General features: G+C 46.4%; 7 protein-coding genes and 1 non-coding gene across 8 annotated transcripts; 3 read left to right on the top strand and 5 right to left on the bottom strand.

Annotated features, from left to right (window-relative positions):
* Positions 1-3,867: 3,867 nt before the first annotated feature.
* C8R40DRAFT_101834 (uncharacterized protein) lies at positions 3,868-8,335 on the top strand. Its single transcript, XM_046222964.1, has 2 exons — positions 3,868-5,251; positions 5,311-8,335. Exons 1-2 carry the CDS (start codon positions 4,204-4,206, stop codon positions 8,016-8,018), a joined length of 3,756 nt encoding a protein of 1,251 aa, XP_046087662.1. The 5' UTR covers positions 3,868-4,203; the 3' UTR covers positions 8,019-8,335.
* Position 8,336: 1 nt separating this feature from the next.
* C8R40DRAFT_101813 (acetoacetyl-CoA synthetase) lies at positions 8,337-11,479 on the bottom strand. Its single transcript, XM_046222960.1, has 15 exons — positions 11,220-11,479; positions 11,065-11,165; positions 10,787-11,012; positions 10,623-10,720; positions 10,357-10,559; positions 10,166-10,304; positions 10,034-10,114; positions 9,843-9,967; positions 9,724-9,788; positions 9,513-9,659; positions 9,411-9,449; positions 9,171-9,356; positions 9,041-9,110; positions 8,717-8,987; positions 8,337-8,660 (listed from the first exon to the last, which is right to left on the bottom strand). Exons 1-15 carry the CDS (start codon positions 11,329-11,331, stop codon positions 8,487-8,489), a joined length of 2,037 nt encoding a protein of 678 aa, XP_046087661.1. The 5' UTR covers positions 11,332-11,479; the 3' UTR covers positions 8,337-8,486.
* Positions 11,480-12,814: 1,335 nt separating this feature from the next.
* C8R40DRAFT_t96 lies at positions 12,815-12,915 on the bottom strand. Its single transcript has one exon. It is a non-coding gene; the product is annotated as a tRNA-Asp (tRNA).
* A 444-nt stretch (positions 12,916-13,359) lies between these two features.
* On the bottom strand, positions 13,360-15,540 carry C8R40DRAFT_101787 (uncharacterized protein). Its single transcript, XM_046222954.1, has 4 exons — positions 14,845-15,540; positions 13,837-14,787; positions 13,649-13,722; positions 13,360-13,509 (listed from the first exon to the last, which is right to left on the bottom strand). Exons 1-4 carry the CDS (start codon positions 15,329-15,331, stop codon positions 13,408-13,410), a joined length of 1,614 nt encoding a protein of 537 aa, XP_046087660.1. The 5' UTR covers positions 15,332-15,540; the 3' UTR covers positions 13,360-13,407.
* Positions 15,541-15,741: 201 nt separating this feature from the next.
* C8R40DRAFT_1068369 (uncharacterized protein) lies at positions 15,742-17,692 on the bottom strand (the record flags this gene model as incomplete). The annotated part of the gene is made up of 2 exons (XM_046226001.1): positions 15,742-17,222; positions 17,275-17,692. 2 exons carry the CDS (start codon positions 17,690-17,692, stop codon positions 15,742-15,744), a joined length of 1,899 nt encoding a protein of 632 aa, XP_046087659.1.
* Positions 17,693-19,298: 1,606 nt separating this feature from the next.
* On the top strand, positions 19,299-20,860 carry C8R40DRAFT_1169103 (BRO1 domain-containing protein; the record flags this gene model as incomplete). The annotated part of the gene is made up of 5 exons (XM_046231320.1): positions 19,299-19,484; positions 19,537-19,618; positions 19,667-20,027; positions 20,080-20,590; positions 20,645-20,860. 5 exons carry the CDS (start codon positions 19,299-19,301, stop codon positions 20,858-20,860), a joined length of 1,356 nt encoding a protein of 451 aa, XP_046087658.1.
* A 498-nt stretch (positions 20,861-21,358) lies between these two features.
* On the top strand, positions 21,359-23,385 carry C8R40DRAFT_1159972 (putative amino acid transporter; the record flags this gene model as incomplete). Its single annotated transcript, XM_046229954.1, has 9 exons — positions 21,359-21,407; positions 21,510-21,602; positions 21,655-21,813; positions 21,865-21,925; positions 21,986-22,235; positions 22,287-22,512; positions 22,569-22,756; positions 22,807-22,918; positions 22,982-23,385. 9 exons carry the CDS (start codon positions 21,359-21,361, stop codon positions 23,383-23,385), a joined length of 1,542 nt encoding a protein of 513 aa, XP_046087657.1.
* Positions 23,386-23,846: 461 nt separating this feature from the next.
* On the bottom strand, positions 23,847-24,113 carry C8R40DRAFT_1041953 (uncharacterized protein; the record flags this gene model as incomplete). The annotated part of the gene is made up of 1 exon (XM_046224039.1): positions 23,847-24,113. One exon carries the CDS (start codon positions 24,111-24,113, stop codon positions 23,847-23,849), a length of 267 nt encoding a protein of 88 aa, XP_046087656.1.
* Between the last annotated feature and the right edge of the window lie 739 nt (positions 24,114-24,852).

Genomic DNA, 24,852 nt, shown 5'->3' with positions numbered 1-24,852 from the left:
CAAGGTCATACAGCTGAGGAAAGCCTTTATGCAAAGGGTAATACAGGAGATACCCCATTTTGCAAGGCACTATGGGGATGGATGGGAGCTCTTTAGGGAGTTACTGGCAGATAAGAGGGTTGTGGGGTTGCTGGCAAAGTATGTGCATGAGGTGTTGGAAGTATTCTATGCAGTTGAAATATATCGGCTGGAGTGACGCACTGCATGCATATTGAGGCAGGGAAGACCGTGTAATTCATGATACCATGGGAGGGGTTTTTTTCCGCTTTTCCCCTCAATAACCAGGACATGGATGATCATAATCGCCCCCCTGTATTAGATATGTGTGTTCCATTATTGTACAACATCATGTAATATTGTACAGTACATGGTAAACTGGTTGTTCGGGAATCGGACCTCGCCAGTATAATTCATATCCTATCCTATCCTATCCATACCCCAGCTGTGCACTCATGACGATCATGATGTCCATCAAGAGCGGGAACTAGTGTTGCTAGAAGGTGAAGTCCCTCCAGACACCCCGGGAACGTTTGTTTACCTCCGTGCAATTGCTAGATGAATTTCTTCGCAACATGACATGACCCAAACCATCGCCTTTTTCAGCTTCAAGGCTTGCACTTGCGTTGCTATTCTTGATTATGTCAGTGACCCACTCGACCAAGTAGACTGTAGAAAGGACGGACCGATGGCGTTACATTCCTGGACCCACTTACCAACGGCGACGACGGAGCCTGTCATATAAATAAAGGACGGTTTCTCAATTGATTTCGGTTTCGCGTCTCCATCTAAAACATCCCCGTTGAACCTATTGACGCTACACTTTTGGGCGAAATACTCACTGCTTGCACATAGATTGTCTGTCCGCTCGTCCAAATTTCGACATGAAATTTTACTCATTGCCGTGTCCTTCGTTTAGTTCTCTTTACAAGTGATATTCGCGGGTCCAATTCATTGCACCCAAGTGTTTCATCGGTATGTGTGCTGGTTTCTGAGTAGATTCAACTTCTGATGGTCAGTCAGAGAACAGCGTTATCTCTGCTGTTGTGTGTGCTAGTTATCTAGCCATGCATTGTCCCTCGTTTGCTAATTTTCTCTAGTTTTCTTGGGTCAATCCAGGTCCAAATCACCAAATATGATCATACTTCTCAACCATCTCCTATTTTCATCTGCAAGCCAAACATTTCCGAATTCCTTCCGCTTGTTGGTGGCTATCGCTCTCTTTGTTGCTGTAGTTGCTAGACCAAATCCTGCAACAAGACATCAGCTTGAACGGCGAGTACTACGTAAGTAAAAATGCTTATGTAGTGAGGTACCCAGCTGATCAAGTTCTTATCTTAGGCCTGAACAGTGGTGATATGGTCGTCACACTGGCATGGAAGGATCCGGGGCAGAACCGTGCAGCCACTGCACCGACTGCGAATTCATTCTCCATTTGTTTTGGGGATACTCATGGACCCAACTTTTGCTTTGAGCCTCGGGTCATTTCATTCAAGGATAGCAAAGGAAGGATGATTCCTCTTGTTCAGGAAGTAAGAGAAATCTAGACTTTTCCATCTGGAGACCCGCATACTTTCTGGATGAATGTTAACAATGGTTCTAAAGCATCCCGCCTTGTGGTCCACGTAGGCAAGGACTGATCATTTTGGAAACGCCATACTTCTATCATAAAAAATTTCCAACTACTGCTTTCACAGACCAAGAAGATATTGGAGGTGGACAGCCCAGGAAGTCCGGCATTTCAGCATTTTATGACAGACTTGGCCTATTTCAATCTGGTCCTATTTTATCTGACATTGGTCGAGAAGGAAACAGGCAAACCAATGCTGAATCCACAATGTGGCATTCGTGAATGGATGCATACAGTGACGCGCAAATCAAATCCACACCCCCCGATTTGGAAGGCCTTATGTCACCAGCCCAGAACCGTAAATCAGCGTGAATCTGTTGTTCCTCTGCTCAGAAATATTGAATTTTGAGGGTTCAAACAGCTTATATTGCCACAAGTAAGTCTTTATAGTAGAATCAACATGCTTTACAGGATATAGCATACAAAAATGTTCACAAAAACAGTTTAATCACAAAATTTCCAAATCGGGGGGTGTGGATTTGATTTGCGCGTCACTGTATATATGAACAGATAAATCACAGCCGAAATCATAACCTAAAATCATCATTAGAACCTGTTCCCACTTTACACTGTCAAATTTGAAAGGACTGTATTTTTTTCATGAATGGTCTCTAAGTTTCTTATACATATAATATACATATTTGTAGACCTTCCCATTCTGTCAAGTTCTTTTTCTCTGGTCGATGGCTCAATGACATCATTTGGGATGACAGGGAATAACAGTGCGCAGCGGATAAATAGGAAAAACAAGTCGATAGAGTCTGAACCTCATGCTTCTATAAAAACACGGAAAGTAATCAGAGTTGATACTGATCTTGGTCCAGGATTTTATTTTGTTTGACCACTAAGCCCGCTACAACAGTGAAGTTTCGTCGTTATTGACAGTGTATTCAGAGCATACAGGTCACAAAACCCGAACTGAAATATCTCTAGGAGAAAAACCGCGGGGGGAAATCGTTGATCTACGGCTTCCCAGCCAAGTCGGTAGTGTGAACTATCGTAAGAATACAAGCCAAGGTATGAGGATCAATACTAGCTTGGGATCACTATCGATGAGAATTTGAGGCTCGAGCAACCTTTGAGATGCTTTCCGGGGGTGAGTTTCATTTTTAAACTGCAGTCTTGACGTCGGAGCCGGAAGCGACAAAGTAACATTGACAGTCGTACTCATTTCACCCTGAGATATCCGTATTCATCGACATTTTACAATCCATTTGCATCATTGGATAACATCGAATTTCTTGAACAAGAAGAGATTCCCAGAGTTTATCATCCCCAGTCCCCTTTAGTGCATGCAACAAATACTCCCGAATGTTTGTGTCAAGAAGAGATACCGCTGAAGTCAAAAATGTTACCCAAAGGCAGAATCGGTCAAGTGTCGGTCAAAGGCCCGAATCATTCCCAAAGTAGCATAAAGACACAGCACGTGGTCCAAGCTCCTGAAAATCCCTTATACTCTTCGCGAGCAAGACTGGTCGGCAAGGATCCGCCTTGTTTTCTATTTTATCACCTTCTTGACTCGAAACACCATTTATTCCCTCCTACGTTACCAAAGAGCACACTGGACTACTCAAAGAAGGAATAAACGCCGATCTGACGTTGCACACACAAGCTAACAATCATTTTACCTTAATTTTGGTCAGTCTTACTTCGATCTGCGTTCTTGCTGTCGCTCACAAGCTCAATATCAAGATACATATCTAAGACTCAGGATTAAGCATACAAGGAGCTAAATAGACAAATACGAATTTGGCTGGGGATGAAAGGAAGAAATGGATATGGGAATTTGGACAACAACAGTATGTTAGGACCAGGGGAAGCGGGAATAGAGTGAGTTCATAGGAATAGTCAAAGCGGGCGCAGTGAAACCAGCAGATGTGAAATTTCTTTTCACAAAATTTCATCAAAAGTTCCGCTGTTGTACCCTCAAAATTAGGCCCAATCGGGCCTATCTGCCTGGAGCTTTGCGCCTACTTTGACTACTTCTACCTATCCTCTTTGTTTGTCTTTATGCTAACTGATATTGATGTCAAACGTGATAATCTAGTCCGGAACAAGCAAACCGGACATACGTCCACCGCGCCGATGACTACACCACCAACTCGCTCAATTCGTTCTCTTTTGGAAACGCTACCACCTCAAAGCCTCAAGTCGATGTTGTGGTGGGTAATTATGATATAGGAGAGCCAGACGACGAAGCTGGAGAAGAGCTGGAAGGAGAGGTATCTCCGACAGTCACCACCGTGGATGTTACACCGAGGCCTAGCGTTGCTCCTACGCACCCAGATGCACTCGTCTACCCTTATAGACGTCCTCGGTCACGACCTTCGTCGTCCGCAGAGGCCGGCTCTGGTTCAAACTCCCCTACGTCGGTGTTGGCCAAATCGGCGTCTGTATCCTCTTCTTCAGCCCGCGGTGCGCATATATCACGTGCTTTACCTGGTCGATACTCTTCGAATGGGAGAGAAGACGTTGAATTTAGCTCAGATGACGATTCTTATGAGTTTGATAATATTGATTACTCGGAAGGGGATGATGGCGAAGAGAATATCGAAATCAGTTCGGCAAGGTTTTCAATGACTTCTGGAGGTACGGGAAATTATTTTGGCGGACACGCTAGCTATGGACCGCCAGAAGGTTACCGAGATCGAGAAGGCAGCGTCGCGACGCTAAGAATAAAGCGTCCTGACAGTGGAGGCGACAGGGACCGCCCTCCACCTATATTCACTTCCCCGTTCGCGTCTACATCCGCCGTTGCTTCTCCATCCTCTTCGGTCCCTCCCTCTTTCGACACGGGCATGGCCCGTCCTCCCTCTGTTAGCGCAACTCCCACCTCTCCGTCTGCTGACACTACACCTAGTGGTATGGATGCCGACTTCGACTTTGCATACATCACTTCCTTCGGTGCTGACCTGTCTGCGGATCCTTCCTCCTCTGTGCCCGACTTTGTTCGACCGCGACGAGTGAGTGCTATGTCTCTTTCCGGTACTTCCAGTAATCGGGAAACTTCTGGCCGGAAAGACTCCCTCGGAAAGTCGTTATTCTTTTCCTGGCTCTCCGGTCGTCGACCTTCGACTGCGACTGTTGCTAGCTCAAACTCGTCCAACATGTTTATCCACGATGATACTTTCGCCCAGACTTTATTGAAGTGGGGCGGAGAGGGATATAAGGAGCAGAGGAAAGATTGGACGATCCGGAGGGAGGTCCACCCAGTTTCATCTTCTTCGAGCTCAGCACCCACATCCTCTGGAAATAAAGAGGAAAAATTGAAGCGAATAACAACGACGAGTACTGCTCCCAGAATGAGCACAGCTACCAACATCACTGCAGTGACGTCAACTGCTGTTGGGACTTCTCATGGTTTTCTCAGTCCGGAACCGCCGTCTTCCCTCAACAAAGACAGGGAAGCATCCCATTCACATACCAAATCCCAATCACACGATACTTCCAAAGACTCGCGGTCTCAAGAAAAAGATCATTCGCATAAAGAGAGGGAAAAGGAACGTCTTCGCCGCTCAACCATGCATTGGCGAGGTATGCCTGTTGGTTCGGAAGAGGTGTGGGGTAATGATCTTCTAGGGAAATTTGCGGTGTATAGAGAAGAGGTTGGTAGAGGTGCGAAGGGTGAGTTGCTTTATTTCGAATGTCAGTTAACATGAATCTTAACCGCCCGTTTGACACAGCCGAAGACCCAATGAAAGGTCCTCAACAGCGCCTACTCATCCGTTTCAGACCAGACCCGCAGCAAACGCCAAAACCTTCTGAGCAGCACTTATATCTTCCCCATCCACCCGTGACCGTCCACAAACATTCCAAAGCGATGGCGTTTAGTCTAACAAGGTACCACAAGCCAAGTCATGTCACCAGTTCTTCAGCAGCAATGCGTGCAAGAAGCGCAACTCCATCCGAAGGGTTTGTAAACTCACAGCATGCTCGTCTACCTCCGCATCTCAAAGCTGCTGGTGTTGTTGGAAGTAGCGGTTCGTCAGCTTTGCCTGTTCCCCGAGCTACTGCCAACCGTATCATCCTGTTGGCTCCACGGAGAGTGCAAGAAGCATTCACAAGTACCACAACCACGAAGATGTTAGCTGATCATGGATTGTTGAGTCCTCCTTCTGGCTCACTCAGTCGGAACGAAAAGGATAGGATTCGGGACATAGATGGAGATAAGAGAAAGAAATCGCTCCCGGGAGATGGAAAATCTGCCCGATCATCACCGTCGCCAGAGAAAATGCGCAGAAAGAAAAGTATCTCAGCGTCCCAGCCGCAGTTACCGTCGCGTAGTTCTTCAGCGACTCCTCCTCCAGTCCCTGCTCTTCCGACAACACCGAATACACCTGCATCGTTATCACCATCGGCCCAAATAACCCCTTTGAATTCTTCGAGTCTTTCTCCTCCTGCGATATACCCCAATTCATTTTCGGATGATGCGCCTTCAACTAATATCGAGGGACCTCCATCCTCTTCTTCCACATCAACCACGTCTACTTCTCTCGCATCCTCTTCCACATCTGTATCTCAAAGGATGTCCTCCTGCACGACCGACACGGACAATACCGATCATACTGAGCACACCGACCGATCTTCCACACTTGTTGACTCTGAACTATCAGAAATATCCTCTACCTCTGCCTCTGAAGCTTCTGCGTCCGAATCGTCCGTCGGATCCTCGCGTCCTCATAGACATCGGATACCTCGAAGAAAGTTGCATGAATATGATCATGATCATAACGAAGATGAAGCGGACGAATCTTCTTATAATGACGACGACCATGATGATGACTTGTATGGCTACCGACCCCACCGTGACGGTGGCTCATCTCGAGTGGCTCGGACACCTCATAACGAGACGTATGGTACTGTAGACTTTAGCAGTGCAAACGATCGACAGAGAATACTTCAAATAGTGTCTGACTCCTCTTCATCCTCCTCCTCGTCGCCTTTCTCAATACTACGGTTTATCAATCGTAACGTCCGCACCGGCGTTATCGACTCTTTGGATCCTTCAGCATCTGCTTTACGCGCTACAGCTGGGCCCGCCTTCGATCCTCCGTGGCTAACATTCCCTAGTCGCGGGAAACAGGAACAGCAACGGAGAGTGGTAGACAATCTAAATATGAGCTTCAAAGATGTGGGCCTATTGCCCAGCACGCCCCGGGAGAATCATGGACGGCCTGGAAGTAGCAGCGTTGGTCGAAGTACCAGAAGTACGATAACTGGCAGTGGGAGAAGAAAGAGTGTCAGTGGTGGCGGGAAGAGTAAAAAGGACAAGGGATCGAGCAGTAAGGCTTCCTCTGACCCATCTAGGGACGTCTTTGCATCTGTACCCCCTGAGTCTCTCTGTATGCTCCTCCCGCTCTGGCCCGGGGACACTGATCCACCCTCTCAAGCGCACTCACAGCATGTCTACCCACCTTCTCAGTCTTCGTTCAAGAAGCCAGTACTTCCCTTAGAGAAGAGAACGTTTTTGCTGGTGTGGTACAAGGCCCTCGAACCGCAATTGCCATCGCTGAAAGGGGGAAAAGACGGAGATAGGAAAGCTGGAGCGGATAAAGAGAAAGAAGAGGTTGCGTTGGCAGTCATCGATTCTCTGATTGGATTTTCTCCCGACACAGAGAAGGAAACGAAAGATAAAGACAAGAAGGATAAAAAGTCCAAAAGCAATTCCAACAAATCCGCAGGATCCGGAAAAGACTCTGGCAAGGATTCGGGCAAGGATTCAGGGAAATCTTCGCATGCCTCTCCAACGTCGTCGAGTGATAGCACAGGCTTTCTCCGCTCTTCACGTTCTCTGGGAGGTATTGGTATTGGGGGTGGTTCAGGCCGTGGTTCAGGCACGGGCAGCGCTACTGCCAGTGGGACTCACCATTCCAACCTAACTTGGGCTCAACTTCATGCCAATGACGAAAGGAACATCCTTCTTCCTGGATTCCTCATCACCGTTCGGCGGGTGTCTTATCGCGATCTACAGGGAACAGGTGTGCGAGTTCCCGATGAGGGTGTAACGGTGAATGGTCCGTTAGAGGAGGCATGGAGGGAATGTTTCAACATACCTGACAGTATGTCTGGTATCATGGCCGACTCTGGGTCACCTTTAACTCCGTCGTTTATGCCAGACCCTACCATTCTTGCTGTATGCCATTCTCGCGAGTCTGGAGTAGAGTTTGATCCTGAAGCACTTATATCCCTTGGGCTTTGTAAAGTGTTGAATCCGCTTCCCATGGGCATGGTCGCAGAGGACTTTGTTGAGAATGGAGCTGAGATGTCAGGACAAGATGGATGGGGCTTCGGAGGCATGGAATTGAAACTCAAATTGACCCCGGTAGGCAGATCAGTCATGGAGATGTGCTGGGTAGGTGGATTGGCATTAATGAGCTTCGGACCGAGTTGAGTAGTCCTTTGTATGTAGGTTGGGTGTTTGGAAGGGTGACACTGCTAAATGATCATGTTCCTGTCTTTTCTGCGTATTTTGTCCTTTCCATCTGTATATCTATCTCATATACATATTGCATCTACTTACTTTTACTCACATAGTCACTTCTACCATAGTCATTATTTTCATTCGATTTGTCTCATTGTCTGTCTGTTTTGCCGCCACATTTGGCTCCTCTTGACGACCGTCTTGTCCTACCCAGCCTGAATTTGTATCTGGGATACTAACTACCTACCTACCTTATTTTGGATATGAATCATTTGAAATTTCACAAATGGCTGCTTCCCCCCTGCCTTAGAACATCGAAGCTAAGGAGAGCTAAGGTTATTTTTTTTTCATTTTAGCGAAGGCAAGGTTAGACAGAAAAAATCTATGTTGGCAAATGCACATCAGTCTACAAATATAATGCGGCGCCCTAACGCAAGTTCAAAGTCTTGATTTCACCCCCACTTTATCAGTTTCAGCTATCTCTTCGATGTTCTTGTACTTGAAGTATAACTTCAAAGACTCGGGATTCGCCACAGTCCCACTTGGCTTCAAAGTTGATCCAGAAACAATTTGTTTTACGGCAATTTCAATCTTCTTCCCGTTGATAGTGACCTTTGAGAACCGAGGTATGATTAAAGCGTAAGCAATGCACTTGTTGACGGACATACCGGAATATCCTCGACCTCAAATATGTATGACGGTACATGCCGTGCACTCAATGCTGTTCGAATGCTGCTTTTTATTTCCCTCTCCAACGACGTTGTGAACTTGTTTCCAGCCCGCATTTTTAGGAAGAGAAGCACTCGTTCGTGTTCGTCAATATTGGGACGACGCTGCCCTACGCAAATGCAATCTTCTATGATAGTATTAAAATTTTCCATGACAGTGTAAATTTCGCCCGAGCCAAAGCGGACGCCGTTAGGATTAAGCACGCCATCGCTGAATTGTGTCTAACTGAGAAAATCGGGAGAATCTAACTGTGGTTTGCTCACCTTCGGCCCAAGACCATAATTCCCTTTGTTTTGGGATTGACAACCATGAAATCACCTTGTCTCCAAATTCCTGCAACACATGTGTTTGATGAATAGGAGAAGAAAGATCTCCATAGAAAGACTGACACACCCGGGTAGAAGTTGAAATATGTATCACGAAGTTTCTTCCCACTAGGTGTGTCCCCCCAAAACATCACGGGAAGCGATGGATGTGGTCTAGTGCAAACCAGTTCGCCAGCTTGTCCGGTGTGTTCGATATTCTTTCCATCTTCGTCGAAAACCTCCACTGCCATGCCCAACGCTTTATGTTGAATTTCTTACATCGGATACGATGAGGAACTTGAACCGGATTTAAATAACTCCAGCTTACCTCCGACGTGTACAGGAAGGCTGGGGACCCCACCAACAACTTATAGTAAGAAATTAATGACAATGATAGAAAATGGCAGATTAGCGTTAACCGAGAACTCACAAGCACAACAGACATCTGTCCCTCCAGATGTGGATACAAAGAGAAATTTCCCACCGAACGCCTCCTGTGACCACTCGAAGATGGGCGGAGTGACTACCGCTCCGGTCACAGCTAACGTTCGGAGTCCTTCAAAAGAGCCGATTTTCACTGTATTCATCAGGCGATGTGGAAAGTTGAACATGAATAAACGAAGATACCGGTGCTCACTCACATGGCGAAATTTTTCGACCTTTGACCTCAGCAAGAAAGCGTGGACTAGTTCCCCAGAGTGTTACTCTAGTAGCATTTCATTCGGAATTGTATTAGCGAAGATATAAATAAGATGCTTACCCTGCGTCACTGATGAATTTCAAGTAAGCTTCTAAAGTAGGATGGAATGGAGATCCATCATATAGGATCATTCGACACCCGGAGGCCAAAGATGAAACCATGAAATTCCACATCATCCAGCCCGTCTGTGAATAGTAATCGCTGAGTATTCGAGGCAGTAGATCGAGATACATGTAAGTAAATCAACGTACAGTGGTGAACTGGAAAAGCGTATCGGTGTCTTTCATGTCGAAAATCATCCTTTGATCTTTAAGAGTTTGCATCAACACTCCCTAAGTAGTTAAGGATTAGAGGTGATGTAAACCTTGAGACGAAGGACATACACCAGCTGAATGCACTATGCATTTTGGAGGACCAGAAGTGCCAGAACTGTAAAGGATATACAACGGGTGATTGAATGATAGCTGTTCAAATATGAGTTCGTTTCCAGTTCCACTTGCAAGGAATTTGCTAAGAGTGATGCTAAAAGCGGGCTCGGACAGTCGAAGAATAATTTGAATGCATATTACTCAACGTATTTTGTACGCCGCCGACTTCTATCTCCTTCCCGGTAATCGCGCTGGGTAGTACAATGGCACATTTTAGTCCATGTTCGTGGAGTCCCTTGACCACGGCAGAAACCTTGTCTCTCAAGTCTACAGTTTTTCCCGCGTACATGACTTCTGTTTCAAGGAATACAAATTTGGGCTGAATCTGGTGGTAGCGGTCGAGGATACCCTGTTCAAGAGAGTGAATTTAATCTGACGTACAGGATACTAATATGCGATCAGGAAGACGTACTTGGGTACCCATGTCAGTTGCCGTGCTAGAATAAATACCACCTATACTCGCGGTTGCGAGAGCAAGAGTAACGGCTTCAATGGAATTTGTAACGACGGCTAGATGATGATGGGATGCAAAATCAGAACCATGACTGTTTTCCAGAAAGATTGTACTCTGCATACCAGCAACGCGGTCACCGATTTGCAAGCCATTTGCCCGCATCGCAGAGGCCGTACTCTGTACTTTGAGTCTGAGTTCTCGAAAGGTGCACTGTGTTACTTTTCCCGACTCTCCACCTGCAGTACAAGCGATGCTGTCGTCGTTCCTCCATAACAGGTTTTCTGCATAGTTGAGACGAGCACCAGGGAACCAAATTGGTACGTTTGGGATAGGCCCTTCTGTGATAACCTAAATCAATATCGTCAGCAGAGTTGTACGTCGAATCCAAGTGGATAAGTACATTTTGTGGAGGAACAGAGTATATGATTCGTAAATGTTGCCAGGCATCTTCCCAGAATGAGTAATTCTCAATGGAGTATTTGTGAAACTCATGATAATCTTCTGCAAACGAGTACAGTCAGAATATTCACCTAACACGCAAAGAGCTCAACCAACTGAGATTCAGTCCGCGTTTGCGATTGACCATACGACGGAAGATTTCGACATTGGTAAATTGGGGTTGAGGATTTTCCCAGAGGATACGTGAGGAATCGAAGTATGAGGCCATAGAGGAAATTGATACTGGAGGGAAAGGAAAACCAAGAAAGACACACGCGTTCCCTTCACTATTAAGTTTACCTTATATACCCCGCGTCTCGTGGTCGAACATTGAAGAGACAAGACGGACAAGTGATTCTGAATTAAGTGATTGGTCCGAGCAACTGTCGGAACATCTTATCTTATCTCACCATTTGACTGAATTTCCCGTTTTGGAAGAGATTTCACGTCACGCGTCACGGTCCACGTCCCCAACCTGGTCTGACTCTAAGCAAATGCTCTCCGACATGCAGCGCTCGTTCGAACGTCCCAAACCGAGACTATTTAACTGTGCTCAACAGATATCTGTTCACCACAAAGTTACTGGTACTTTTTCCTCAATGCATATATGTAGTATCGGTCAACACAGCGCAACAGATTCAAGTTCTTATTCCAGTCTATCCTCACAACTCGACAAGCTCGTGATACCTCGGACGGGGACAGAATACCGAGAATTTTCGATGGGAGTGCAGAGTATTGATTTATTGTTTAGTGTACTATTGCAGGTGACTTCGACCTCCTACACAGTACATCAAATCCTATTGTGGGTGTTTTTGCCTTACTCAATCTTAACGTTGACCGTTTGGTCATCGTTCCAAAGACTCGCACAAGGCTTTGGCTACAACTATTCTCGTTGCGAAAGGCACAAATGAAGATTTCGTAATGGGTATTCCGAAGGCAAAACTGAGTCAAATCGGGTTACGAGTGTGGTGTTCCCCGCGAGGTAAGTTCATCGATTTTCATTTTTCTAGCCGCCAGTACGGTCGTTACTTGCACGTAGCTTTTGTCTGTCTTACTCTATTTATTGAAGAAGTCGACTTACACCCCTCCCAAGGCTGTACTAAAAACAGTGCGACTGTCCGGTGGGATCAGGAGCTGCCAATTATCGACTGGCCAAAAGATCTTCGGATGCCGTTTAGTAAGCCCACGACTGGTAATGTAGAGGCCAGTGCTCCCAATAGCTTCACTACTGAAGAGGTCACGGGCAAGGGGAAGGGGAAGGAAGGAGATTCAGGCTGTCATCCACTTCCACAATGGGTGAAGGAACTGTTCACTCTGCTTCCATTAATTTGATATCGTCGCTGGGAATTGTATAGTCTGGCGAAGATTGTTGTATGGTTACTAGGTCGGAGGCTCACCTAGAGTCTTGACTCGGTCATTTCCACTCCTAACGAATTCGAAATGTATTGAAAGAACACAATAGAATCTATGATGACTGGCGAATCTAAACTATGTAGGGAGATGAATAAAAAGGAACAGACACGAACCTGGGAAGGATCGATGTATTCTTTGAAGCATTAACTCACGTCTATGTATTCTTTGAAGCATTAACTCACGTCTATGTATTCTTTGAAGCATTAACTCACGTCTATATATTTCCTTTCCCTTTTTCGCAAAAATGAATTAAATACCGAATATTAAAGACACGACAAAAGGGGAAGTGAAAAAAGATTCTCCCTGGCTGGGAGTCGAACCCAGCTTTCGCGCGACATGCTTACGCCAAGACCTCATGAATTATGACAGGCGCGTGTACTAACCGATATACTACCAGGGATGCGGATTAAGTGCATAAATTTGCTTGTTCTCTGGATATCTTGAACCCTATTGAATATTATTCTTTCTGCATCCTACACTGTGTACACACACCCTTCCGGGCCTTTGAGCTTTTGATTTCTTAAAATTCCGATATTCTGCTGACACAATCCCTCCGAATTCTCTGCCCGTCTTTACATTGATATGTTCCGGCACAAATGACCTCTGTTTACCACGCAGGTACATCTACCTGCCCTCCTCCTCCCGAACCGATAAACCCCACTTGCGCGGGCGAAGCTGATTTAACTGTGATCATAGCCGTTTTGATTCCGCCTCTACAGTGTCAAATGCTGCCGTGTTCATTCCCCCAATCCCAGTCGCCATTGTGGGCCCCAGGATTGACCCCGACGAATTCATGAATGCAGCAGTACCTGTCTCCGCCGAAGAGGAAGTTAAGTCTTCTTGGGGTTGTGGTGTCGGACTTTTACTCAATGACGACGGAGAGAGAGTACCACTAATCATTTGCCCATTGAAACTGTTTCGGTTTTTTCGTTCGACCTTTTTTCGAATCTTTTCCTCTGCACGAGCTTGTAGAGCTGCAATTTCGGTGGAAAGTCTTGCCTGTGAGATTGAGAACGAACTTAGAACACGACGAAACTCGCGAAATGGAAGTTACAAATAGAGGATAAATGGAAGAAAGGGCCAAGGTTTAGAAAAATAAAGGACGAAGGAGTGTGAAAAGTGAAAAGACTTACCGCTTTCTCATCTAACTCCTTCTTATCGAATATGGCGTATGGAGAAGTTGGTGGTTTAGAGTTTGGCTGAACGCCTAGTTTGAAATACTATAAGCATGATCCGTGCTATCTCACGAAAACCAGAAGAACGAGAGGAAGGAGATGCACAAGGGTCCGAAAGTAATGATTAAGACGCTCGAAATACTCACCAAAAGAGGCTTTCACAAAAACCTCATTCATTAGATCATGATTCCGCTTGTATCTCATAAGAGCATGTGTACGTGTTGATATCGAATCGATTTCGTCTCCTGAATCGTCGTCGTCTGGTGAGCCTTGACCACCCGGTGCACCTACCGGTCTTCTACCGGGAGGAACTCCAGGAACACCAACACCTGGAGGAGGAATGCCTCGTCCGTGGGGACCAGGAACGGGTGGACCGTGCATGCCAGGAGCACCCGGGACAGGAGCACCAGGAGGAAGAGGACCGGCACGTCCACCGAGAGAATGAGTCCTACGGGCTTCTAGCATTTCCATATTGGAGTTCTGTTGTGCGATCAGGGCTTGCGCTTGCTGTTGGTTGAAAGCACCTGCTCCGCCAGGCATACCCATATTCCCACCCATATTGCCAGTTATTCCACCGGGCATACCTCCTCCCACACCGCCGCCGATTCCTGATTGCATACCAGGCATCCCACTTGGAATTCCGGCACCCATACCCATACCCATTCCAGCACCCCCGCTAGGCATGCCTCCGCCCATTCCACCCTGTCCTGGAAAGACTTTCTGACCCAGTTTTTCTCCTGCGACAAACATGGGAGGCTCGTTTACTTGTCTTAACGGATACATCCTCGCTAGTTGATTAGCAATGGCGGGAGGTATGGGTGGTCCATTTGGCCCTCGAGTATAGTGTACAACCCATAACTGAGGCATCGCACCCATGCCGCCCATTCCGCCGCCATGAACCAATCGATATCTCCTTCTAATCCTCGCCGCCATCGTCTCTCCAGATCCAGGGACAAAACCAAATTTGGCTTCGCATACTTCGAGCTCTTTTGGCGTTCCCTGGTTGATGCTGTATTTATTTTCAGATTCAGGCCAGCGAATACCGTCGATTGGGAATGGAGTGTGCGAAGGCAAGAAAACAATGAATGTTTGCCCATCTGCTCGAGTGCTTGTAATTAATATAATGGGGGTGTAATACAAGAGTCAAAACTCACCCAGTGCGCGGTCAATCCACGACCAGACAAATGGCACCGTCATGGCTTGCTGAGCCGCTCTCAACAACAAACTAATTGAGCCCTCCAGTGTTACTTGAGCGTTCATCAGAACATCTGGATATCGCAGGACCAATCCTTCAGCCTGAAGTTGTTGAATCTCGGTGAGAGTGAAACTGGGATTCGGCATTGGGAGTAATATAAATAGATAGGTAGCCACAGGGGGCACCACAGGATAAAAGCGCTGAGATCGCAATACCCGTTGGGGTTGTTTGGCAACAGCTTTAGTAGCCATGTTGCCGTTTTGCCAATCAGCGCCGTGTCTCGCATAGGCACCTTTTCCAACAACAATTGACTGACTACAAACGTCACAGTCTACAGTGTACTTTCCATCCTTGAGATAAACATCATATGCAATGATGCGATCGCCAGTAATAAGTCTTGCTGTCGTCGGAGGGGAAGCATTCTTATTTTTAGAGATTGTTGGCATTGATAATATAGAGATGATCCAGAGAAATAATATCAGGCAAGCGTAGTTGAAGAAGATAATTTTCCGCTGCGTTGCAGCATGTACTGCCCTGTACTGCCTCGTATACACGGAAGAGGGGAGATATCTTTCCAATAGCTCTACACACTAAAGCACAATCCGATAACTGTGAATCAAGCGCACGGCACTAATCGGCAACACGGCAATACGGCGACTAAAGCTGTTGCCAAACAACCCCCAACGGGTATTGCGATCTCAGCGCTTTTATCCTGTGGTGCCCCCTGGGTAGCCAGTCAAATTTCATTCAACTTTGCGTTAATAATGATAGTTACTTCAAGCTTGGAAGTCTGGACCTAACCCTGACGTCGAACACCACGTTCAAATCATCTTGCAAACTTGTAAATATTAACATTTTATAGCACGCTCTCGCACCACCTCCGACCGACTGCAAACGCTACATCAAACTCATGCCAAAAATGTCTAGTTTTCCTTATTTCCATGCAATTTTCTTTGGCCAAATCGTGACCTTGGATCCTCCGACCGACTGCAAACGCTACATCAAACTCATGCCAAAAATGTCTAGTTTTCCTTATTTCCATGCAATTTTCTTTGGCCAAATCGTGACCTTGGATCCTCCGAAAAGCAAAGCGCGGTTGAAAACCCCGGGGATACGCTGTCAGTAGAAACTTGATTTCTTCTCCATTTTCATCCACCGCAAAGAATGTCGAAAAGTATAAGTCTCGATAGGATAAGGTCGAAATTCTTTCCTCATCATCATCCCCATCTGGATCTGATTCTATGGAGAAAACAACTTCTGGACCGCATATTGGCAGAACGCGGTACCAATACCACTTGTGACACCGAAGCAGGACTGAATTTTCTTTCAAGGAATTATAATGGAACCCGTAGTACATAGTATTAGCCACATTACCATCCCGGAAATGGGGGTGAAGAAGAAATTCAAATGCTGCTCCGGCGCACGCGGGAGAGATAGTGGCGAAAAATAGCAAGTAGTATGGTGGAAGATGTTGTGCAATGTTGTGAGCAATTTCCAAAGGAATCACGCCAAGTTTTGAGGTGTTCTTGGAGGTGTTCCGGGATGCTGCTTTGTGGTAAGTTGCATTTTTAGTGAAGAGTTTGTGCCGAAGGGTGTTCTCGTGTAGAAGTTGTCCAAGACGAGACAGAGCAGTGATACCTGGTGTATCCTGTCTACGACAGTGATCTTCGGGAAGGAATGGCATGTAAGGAGTGTGTTCCACACGAAACTGGATATTTTCCGGAGATTCTACCACCTCGAAACGCACGATAGAGATATGGTACAGTGACATGATCACTCCATGAAATGATGTACCAGTAACAGCAGACTCTGAATTTGTTTTGGTCCCAAAATAGCTGGTGACTGCTTGCACTAGCTCCACGATTGCTGCTCTTAGTAAAGGCTCGCTGTCAAGGCGTGGAACAGCTAACAAACAAAATTCGTCCTCAAGGATCCATCTCCAAGGCTGAGGACGGTCCTCGTAGACGCTGTCGTGGTACCTCCACTCTTCCGCATACAAAAGAGCATTGGAAAATGTTTCACAAATGATTCGGAGCTTTGTGATGATGTTGAGCACAGAGTGAGAAAGGACTGCTCGTATACCAAATCCTTCTTGGTTGCACATTGAAAGCATCAGGGAAGCGATAAATATTTGCATGATTCGTACGCGGGTTTGTTCAACTGGGCGTAAGTTCACTGGTAAGCGAAGCAACGTGTGTGGATCCGGTATGCATTGTACATTGTAGCCGTCGTACGTGTCGAGGATATCACAGTCGACTGTGGCCGGCGGAGGGAGTTTGAATCGATGTCTTTCAGGCGTGGTTTTCGAAAAGCAGATGCGGTCGTACAGGTCCGTCCCTAGTTGTCACATGGAGTCAAAATAACTCGAAGACTGAATTGTGTCACTTACCAAGATAAAGCAAAAACTCGTCACCATAGGGCATGTTCCTCGTATCAAACAGCGGTTCCCCATTGATACAGAATATGTGATGCTCCAAATCGATTTCATAAATATAATCGACCCAACGTCCTGCCGTTGTGAGCTTTGGGGGGTTTTTCATTACGAAGAGCTGGTCAATTGGCCCCTTTCCCGGAACCTCTTTGTCCTCCCAGATCTGAGTGTCGCCCAGGTTGAAAAGGTCGTGGTGAGTAAGCAAGCTTTGCAATTCGGCTTTCTTGGTGGCCACGTAGATCTGGTACTCATCGGGGTCTGAGGGAATTTCATTAGAGAATTCTACGCCAAGGCCCCTGGGATAAGAGTCATAGTGACAGTAGTAGAGGAAGTAGAAACCATTGAAGTAGTATACGCGATACCCGTTGGTTCCCATTGTGAGGATCAGAGCCACCGTGAGGAGCGTGAAGGTTGTGGAAAGTTGAAACAACGACAGTTATAGGGGTGATGACTGACGCGACCACGTGTATGTTTATTAAAAACGTTTTCTCATGGAAAAGTGCGGAAAAGAACCAATACACTCGATTTGTTCCTCAAACCGCACACCTTCTGCCTGTAAGCGATGGCTCTGGAACTGCGTGTGACTGCATACCAACCGCGCCGTGCACCATCGTACCAGCGACACAATTGTATCGCTATCAATAAATTAATACACTGAGGAAAACGGAAACCCGTCTGCGTAATACGGAACGATTGACGTACCAGAAAATGCCAGTTGAGTTCCGAGTTTGCGCGGAAGCGAAAGCTTGATTCTAAACAAATCAAGAAATTGACACATAACTTGAAGTACGAGGGTCAAGTATGCCTCTGGTACGATGTGTTTTGAACGCATTAGGTTGTATAATGTTTCTGAAATTTGTGTTGATCATGTTCGGTCATGACTCATGAGCAGGCCTAACGAATGTCAGCGAGATAATTTAGTGCTTGAACTGGTATAACGACAAAAAACAAATAACCAACCATTTCAAGACCATTTCCCGTAGTTAGCCACAGAAAATCGAGGCTTCCAGATACTCATAATTATTCTTCAAACGGGCAACAGCGCCCAATTCGATTGTGTACTAGTGTATACCTCGACTATGCATTTCAACGAGAGATCTTTCAGAGTTGTCATGTACATGGAGAACGGACTGTTGTCTTCTCACCAAGAATAATGTCCTTTGTTCGGAATATTGAGCCGTATTTGCGAACCCTTTCCTTTTGGATATTGCCATCGATTTAGTCTATATGATCTGTTCGGTCACGGTAGATTTCTAAATCCATAAGGGCTACAAAGATTATCCTGCGTATCACGCATGCTTCCATTTACAAGACTGGTGCTTGGGGGGCCTGGGAGATGGCGCAAAGGAGGCGCAAGCGTGGCATAGATCAACTTTGGAAGATAGGATGATACTGTTGGTGGCGGCGATGCCGCCGAGTTGAATTGCAGAGAAGGGGATGAAGTAAGCGTGGCTCAAGGTGGTTCAAAAGCAGATTGGAGTGGCCACAAGAGTTCGTAAAGTTTGTCGGGAGAACGTGCAGCACATAACGGGGAACTCTGCGCGGCCGATCGAAGGCAACAAAGCTAACCCAGCCCTAATGAACGACTCTAATCTTTGAGCTCGCTCTGAACAGTCGCAATTTTCATCGTCAGAGGAATCTGGTTGATCACCTGGATGAATCTTGAGGTGCTCTTGAAAAGCAGATGCACCCGTATGTCTCCGCCTGATAATATCACCATATTTGCCAATACAAAGCCACCATAAGGCATCCGAACAGGCCCCATCCAAACAAGATGTATTAATCCAGGTAGATATCGTGGATGTACCCGATGGCAATATTCAGTTCTGTGATCTTCATGCGCACTTTGGAGAGTCCTCCTCTTGTTATCATTGTCGTTGTCTTCGTTAGTCTTCGTTGCGTTAGGATAATTTGTATCAAGCACGTTTTGAGGCTTCGCGTTTGAGTAAGTCACCTGGAAGTCACACGGTCACTTCCTTACCATGACTACCTTTTTGTACGATCTCTCGACCACTGGCGCCATTTCTTTTTCAGATATTATAAATGACCCCTCCAACTCGTTTACGAGACGGCTTTCCGAAGCTACCCAGATGCGCTCTCGACTACGAGGTGCATTGAAAGAAAGCAAACGAACAGATGGGGAGAAGGACTATCTTACGATTATCAAAGTAAGATTCAAAGATCTCCAATGCAAGTTAACAGAAGCTAATGCCAGGAAAGATCATAGATGATTACCTTCCTCAACTACAGAGTATCATCAATTGTGTCGCACACCATGAGCTCGAGCTCAAATCGGAACCTGGTCCGCCAATAATTTATTGCATTCGTACTTACCCCAATTGAACCAAAGTTTTTAGTTGGAGAACTACACTTTCCGCAAACTTCCTGAACAACTCTCCTCGTATTTCTCTGCCATCTCTTCATGCTGAGCATGCTTGCAGCCTCCTCACTTATGCTTTCGCGCTTTCCAATCTCGCAAGAATTATCGTAACTAGTCTCGGGCCATTCGAGCATGATCGCGCGATATCCCAGGCAGAACGGGAAACTAAAGAGGAAAAATTGAAACATGCGACCGGTCATTTGAGTCGTGCCTCTGGAATTTTCACGTATCTCAGTGAAACAGTATTGCCCGAGCTGCAACATTCAGCTTCTGCATCTAAATCCAAACTGCCACCAGACCTTTCACCTGAAGTCAATACAGCTTTGGCGAGGTACCAGAGCATCTCGCGTCAATTTCATTTATCGTGCTGAAATATTTTCTAGGATGTCTCTGGCAGACGCACAAACCCTAGCTATTCGCAAATTGTTATCTAAATCTTTCTATGACTCCAACATTGCGCCCGGTCCTCCACTTCCCAAATCACACCCTGCCCCCGGTCTGATTGCCAAACTGCACTTGGAATGTGCCTCGCTATATTCCAGCGCTCGAACTCTTGCTAAGACCCCATCAGCATCATCAAAGTCTGCTGAAGACGTATCTCCAGAATTGCGACATTACCTTGGCGACGAAGCCTTGCTGCATTCCGCTCTCGCAAAAAAATGGTTCGGCATCGACGCAGGCGAGAACGGTGGAGAGGACAGAGGTGGCGATGCTGTCGGGTTACTGATCTGGGCCCAGAAAGAGCTTCAAGAACTGAAAGATGGCGGCAAGGGAGTCGGACTATCAAGGGGAGAGAAAGAGAAGAGAGATAGGAATTTGAGGAAAGAAAAGGTTACCAAAGAGTTGGAAATAACTGGCGTCTGGTTGAAGCATTACAAGAAAATTAATGATACAGTACGTATCCGTTTTCTGTCAATGTTCCCCTGGCCTTCATAACATCTTTTACAGGTACATTTTAAATCTATCCCATCCCAAGCAGATCTACAGTCCCGTCTTTCAAGTGGTGTCTCTGCCGTTTTTGCCACCCCGTATAGTCTTCCAGAGCCCATGTTTGGACCAGGCTCTGGTGCTCGGGTGCAAAAGGAACAAGATACGTTAGATCGGGAAGGCTCGATGGGTGGATCTGCTTCGAGCACATATGCTGGTGCGGGAGAATACTATTGAAACTGTGGATATGACGTAGTTTTATTGTATGTTTTACAACACATGTTCAAGTAATTCTATACTAACGCGATTGCGAACAGTTTTGCTTTCTTCTTTGTGGTTAAACTGCGTGTAATCATACAACCTATTCTCATCATTCAAGGCTCGAAGCGCATGTGTACATATTCCAACAATGCTTGACATTTACACACCTTATCTACAGGACTTGCCCTTAACCGTCGTAGCACGCACCGTTCAGCTTTTGATTTGATATATGGAACCCACCTCATTGGCAGATATCTGACCTTTTCGATGGAAGAGAGACAACTTTAAGAGTTATGCGTATACGTTATCACTCCATGCTGATGCCGATTCAGTACGTATTCGCATTGAAATAGCAGTTTGTTATTTATTTGAAGACGCTTCGAACTCGAGGTATCGTTCACGAAGTTGAAGTCCCCACATTGCGACCTTGATATTTCAGTCAGACGGATCACCCTAAATTATTCTGGGTACAGTATGTCAAAAGCAAATCAGCAATCCGAGGATCTTTCCGCCTCGCAAACCAGTCCAACGTTTTCGGCTGGGCCCGAGAAGCAAGCTCTCGCCTTTGACCTGCCGAAAACGAATGGAACTCGTTTTGAGATCGAAAATTCCGCCCTGGATGAAGTCACACTGACAAGGCTCAACGCTAGTGGGCACATTGATCAATTGCAGCGTCAGTACAGCTTGTTGAGTATCTGCTCAACGTCTGTTACTATCGGTGTGTATCTACAGAGTGAGGATGGCTTGCCTGAACTCGATCCCCTTCGTAGATTGTGCATGGGTGGCCATGGGTGGCTCTATCGTCGTAGGATTGTCGAATGGCGGTCCACCAGGCATCATATGGGAGCTCTTGGTAGCATGCATATACTATTGTTTCATAGCGGCAAGTATTGCGGAGCTCGCTAGTTCAATACCAAGTGCCGGAGGAGGTAGGGTTCCCATCTAGCACCACCGCTTGGCGATCAGTTCACCGTCGTCAGTTTACCATTGGGCGTCAGTGACAGCGGGTCGATATGGGCGTGTGGTTGGCTTCTTCACTGGGTTTGGTTTCCTTCTTGTAGTACTCCAATCTGATAAATGAACGTTCCCTCATTCCGGCAGTTTCATAAATTTCTACGGCTGGATTTTTGCCCTCTCATCTATCGTTTTCATTCCGTCAAATGTCTTCGTAGACATGTATGCCCTCTTCCATCAAGGCACGTACACGCGACAAACCTGGCACGTTTATCTCGCGTTTGTTCTGATCAACGTATCTTGTCTACTGGTTGTTATTTTTCGAAATCGATGGCTTCCGCTCATACAAAGGCTGGGGAGCGTGGCTGTGATTGGAGGTGGGGTTGCCACAGTTGTGGTCCGCCGTCTTTTAACTTCTTCAGTGAATTATCGCCCACCTTTCACTTAGATTCTCGCAGCCTTACCGCGTCATCATGCATCTGCTGCATCCGTCTTCACCACATGGGACAACCAAACCGGATGGCCGTCCGGTGTCGCCTTCCTCACTGGCATGCTTAACGGAGCGTACACTATCGGTACACCGGATGCGATCACCCATATTGCTGAAGAGCTTCCAAATCCTAAAAGAGATTTGCCTAAGGCCATTGCGGCACAGATGGTTATTGGAACATTAAGTAAGTTGGCTTCTTTAGGTTTTAGATTACCCTACTAATATCTCTTCATTTCCTAGCGTCGTTTGCCTTTGCGATCGTCATCATGTTTGCTATCACCGATCTGGATGCAGTGTTAAACACTGGTACATCTTTTCCTCTAGCGGAGATTTATCGGCAGGCTACGGGAAACACTGCGGCAACTTTCATCTTGTTGTTCATCATTATTTTGGCTCAGGTAGGGTGTTTGTTGGGAACTTATACGGTCGTATGTGTAATACCATGGCGTTTTCTGGTTTGACCTCAATCCGATGACAGGCAGGAAGGTGCTGGTGGGCCCTCGCTCGCGATAATGCCACCCCATTTTCGGGATTCTTCTCCGAGGTGTCTGTTGACTTGAGCTGTCCGATTCGGTCAACTGTCTTCTGCTGTATGTCCAATTTCGTCTATTCTGCCTCACTCCACCATCATTGTTGATTTCTGTGTCATGCAGTCATCCTTTGTCTTGGTTTTGGCGCTATACAACTTGGTAGTTCGACTGCCTTCAGTGACCTTGTCGGCTCTTTCGTTATTCTCACTACCACCTCCTATCTCCTTGCAATCTTTCCTCATCTTCTCTCCCGTCTTTCTGCTGCTGGACCAAACATCGGAGAAGGTCCGTTCTGGATGGGACCTATCTGCGGACCAGTCATCAACACCCTGGCAGTGTCGCTGATCTTATTAACAAACACCGTATACTGTTTCCCTTATTTTCTCCCCGTAGACGAAGCATCAGAGATGAACTATAATTCTGCTATTCTAGCTGGGCTAGGCGTGCTGACGGTACTTTGGTGGTTTGTGCATGGTAGAGAAAGATACTCGGGCCCGATTGTTCCTCACACCAAGGAAACCATTTGATCGGCATCTCGTCGTTTCGGTAGGATCCAATCCTCCGAAATGCTTCAAAATGGCTTCCTCTTTTAGTATTTAGATGGTTTTATCTCATTCGTATATACATATCTCGAATTTTCAATAAGTCAGGGTTGACTACTCAAGTACTCATGGTCAAAGCGTATTCTCTTGAGCCTGAGTGTATGCACATAGATGAATCGTGATCGATCTTGGAGGATCTTGGTGGCGCAATAGCGCTAATTTTATATCTGTGCGAACACATACAGTAGTAGTCCAACAGTAATAGAGCGATGCTTGAGTACTGTTTGCACTTGTATTCGGTATAAAACGTATGGCTTGGCTTCATCTGCAGTCGAATAAGGGGTGTAAGGAAATATACAAGTGGTGCCTTACCAATAGCTAGGCATCATTTGCTTCAACTTCCTGACTACTGCATGAAACAGCTTGAGATATTGCTCTTCTCACCATCAACACAATATTTCTTCCCTGCGAGGCTGCAATCCCGTTGATGACTTCTGAGCACCCCCTGTCACACCGACGACCAGGCCTTTCAACCAGCCATTCTCTCGGCGAAGTCCTTCACATTGTTTCTCTAACTCATTGACCCTTGCCTCCAACTCCTTTGTTTGCTTGTCAAGAGCTATTTCGCGCTCTTTCTTTTTCAGCCTGAACCGTGCACTAGCAGCAGTATTCCGCCGCCTTTTATCTTCGGCAGTAGTGAGAGGGGTAGACATATACATTGATTGAGACGATTCTCCTACCGACAACTTTCGAGACCGCTGACGTTTGGCTGATGGCATTATGCTTTCGGTAGGCTGAGGATCAGGTAGCCGAACATCCATTGGCTGGGGAACTATAGGAGGCAACGGCTTCGCTACATTTATAGCTAACAATACAGGAGCGACCTGCTCAGCAGGTTGTGACTGTCCGGCGAGGACAAGTGGATTGATTCCAAATGAGGATGGCAGGGAATCTATATCAAGCGACAGCGGAGGCAGCTGGCCCTGTGACAGATACTCATTGTTCACGGCCATTCCAGCAACGACATTGATATGGCCGTCCGCAACCTCTATTCCTGCATGGTTCCCACCGTCCTCGTCTTCCTCAGTCAGTTGACCAAGCCCGCTGTCATTCGTTAGAGCAGACACGGGCCCGTCCTCGCTTTCAAAAAGCAGATGAGTCCATAATGATAAGTCTGGAAATGGACCCGAAAGTAGATTCTGAGAGCCAGAATCGAGATGTCCTGGTTCAATGACGTTCAGACCGTGGATGTGAGAGTTGAGCATCACTGGAGAACGAGGAATCAGGACGTCGGTATGAGAAGTTTCTAGAGAATGCTTCGAAGAGAATGTGTGAGTTTTGACAAGACAAGATACGGCACCTTTAACATTGACCACAAACCGGAACCCCGAAGGATGCATGACGCAAGAAAAAGTTTAAGTCAATCTTTTCCGTTCTGCTCCTGGTAAGTAC

This window comes from Lentinula edodes, assembly GCF_021015755.1.
Source record: "Lentinula edodes strain Le(Bin) 0899 ss11 chromosome Unknown C8R40scaffold_12, whole genome shotgun sequence".
Taxonomy (NCBI): domain Eukaryota; kingdom Fungi; phylum Basidiomycota; class Agaricomycetes; order Agaricales; family Omphalotaceae; genus Lentinula; species Lentinula edodes.
The sequence above is the reverse complement of the archived record's forward strand: the minus strand, read 5'-3'. Positions and strand labels throughout refer to the sequence as shown.

What these genes read in the sequence shown, in the direction of transcription:
- C8R40DRAFT_101834 (XM_046222964.1), top strand. Translation starts at nt 4,204, where the DNA reads ATGACTTCTGGAGGTACGGGAAATTATTTTGGCGGACACGCTAGCTAT. An exon ending in GGTTGGTAGAGGTGCGAAGG is followed by an intron (nt 5,252 to 5,310) that starts GTGAGTTGCTTT and finishes CGTTTGACACAG; the next exon opens with CCGAAGACCCAATGAAAGGT.
- C8R40DRAFT_101813 (XM_046222960.1), bottom strand. Translation starts at nt 11,331, where the DNA reads ATGGCCTCATACTTCGATTCCTCACGTATCCTCTGGGAAAATCCTCAA. An exon ending in CAACTGACATGGGTACCCAA is followed by an intron (nt 10,560 to 10,622) that starts GTACGTCTTCCT and finishes TCTCTTGAACAG; the next exon opens with GGTATCCTCGACCGCTACCA. An exon ending in ATATTTCAACTTCTACCCGG is followed by an intron (nt 9,111 to 9,170) that starts GTGTGTCAGTCT and finishes CATGTGTTGCAG; the next exon opens with GAATTTGGAGACAAGGTGAT.
- C8R40DRAFT_101787 (XM_046222954.1), bottom strand. Translation starts at nt 15,331, where the DNA reads ATGCCAACAATCTCTAAAAATAAGAATGCTTCCCCTCCGACGACAGCA. An exon ending in GTGGATTGACCGCGCACTGG is followed by an intron (nt 14,788 to 14,844) that starts GTGAGTTTTGAC and finishes GCACTCGAGCAG; the next exon opens with ATGGGCAAACATTCATTGTT. An exon ending in TTTTGTGAAAGCCTCTTTTG is followed by an intron (nt 13,723 to 13,836) that starts GTGAGTATTTCG and finishes ATTTCAAACTAG; the next exon opens with GCGTTCAGCCAAACTCTAAA.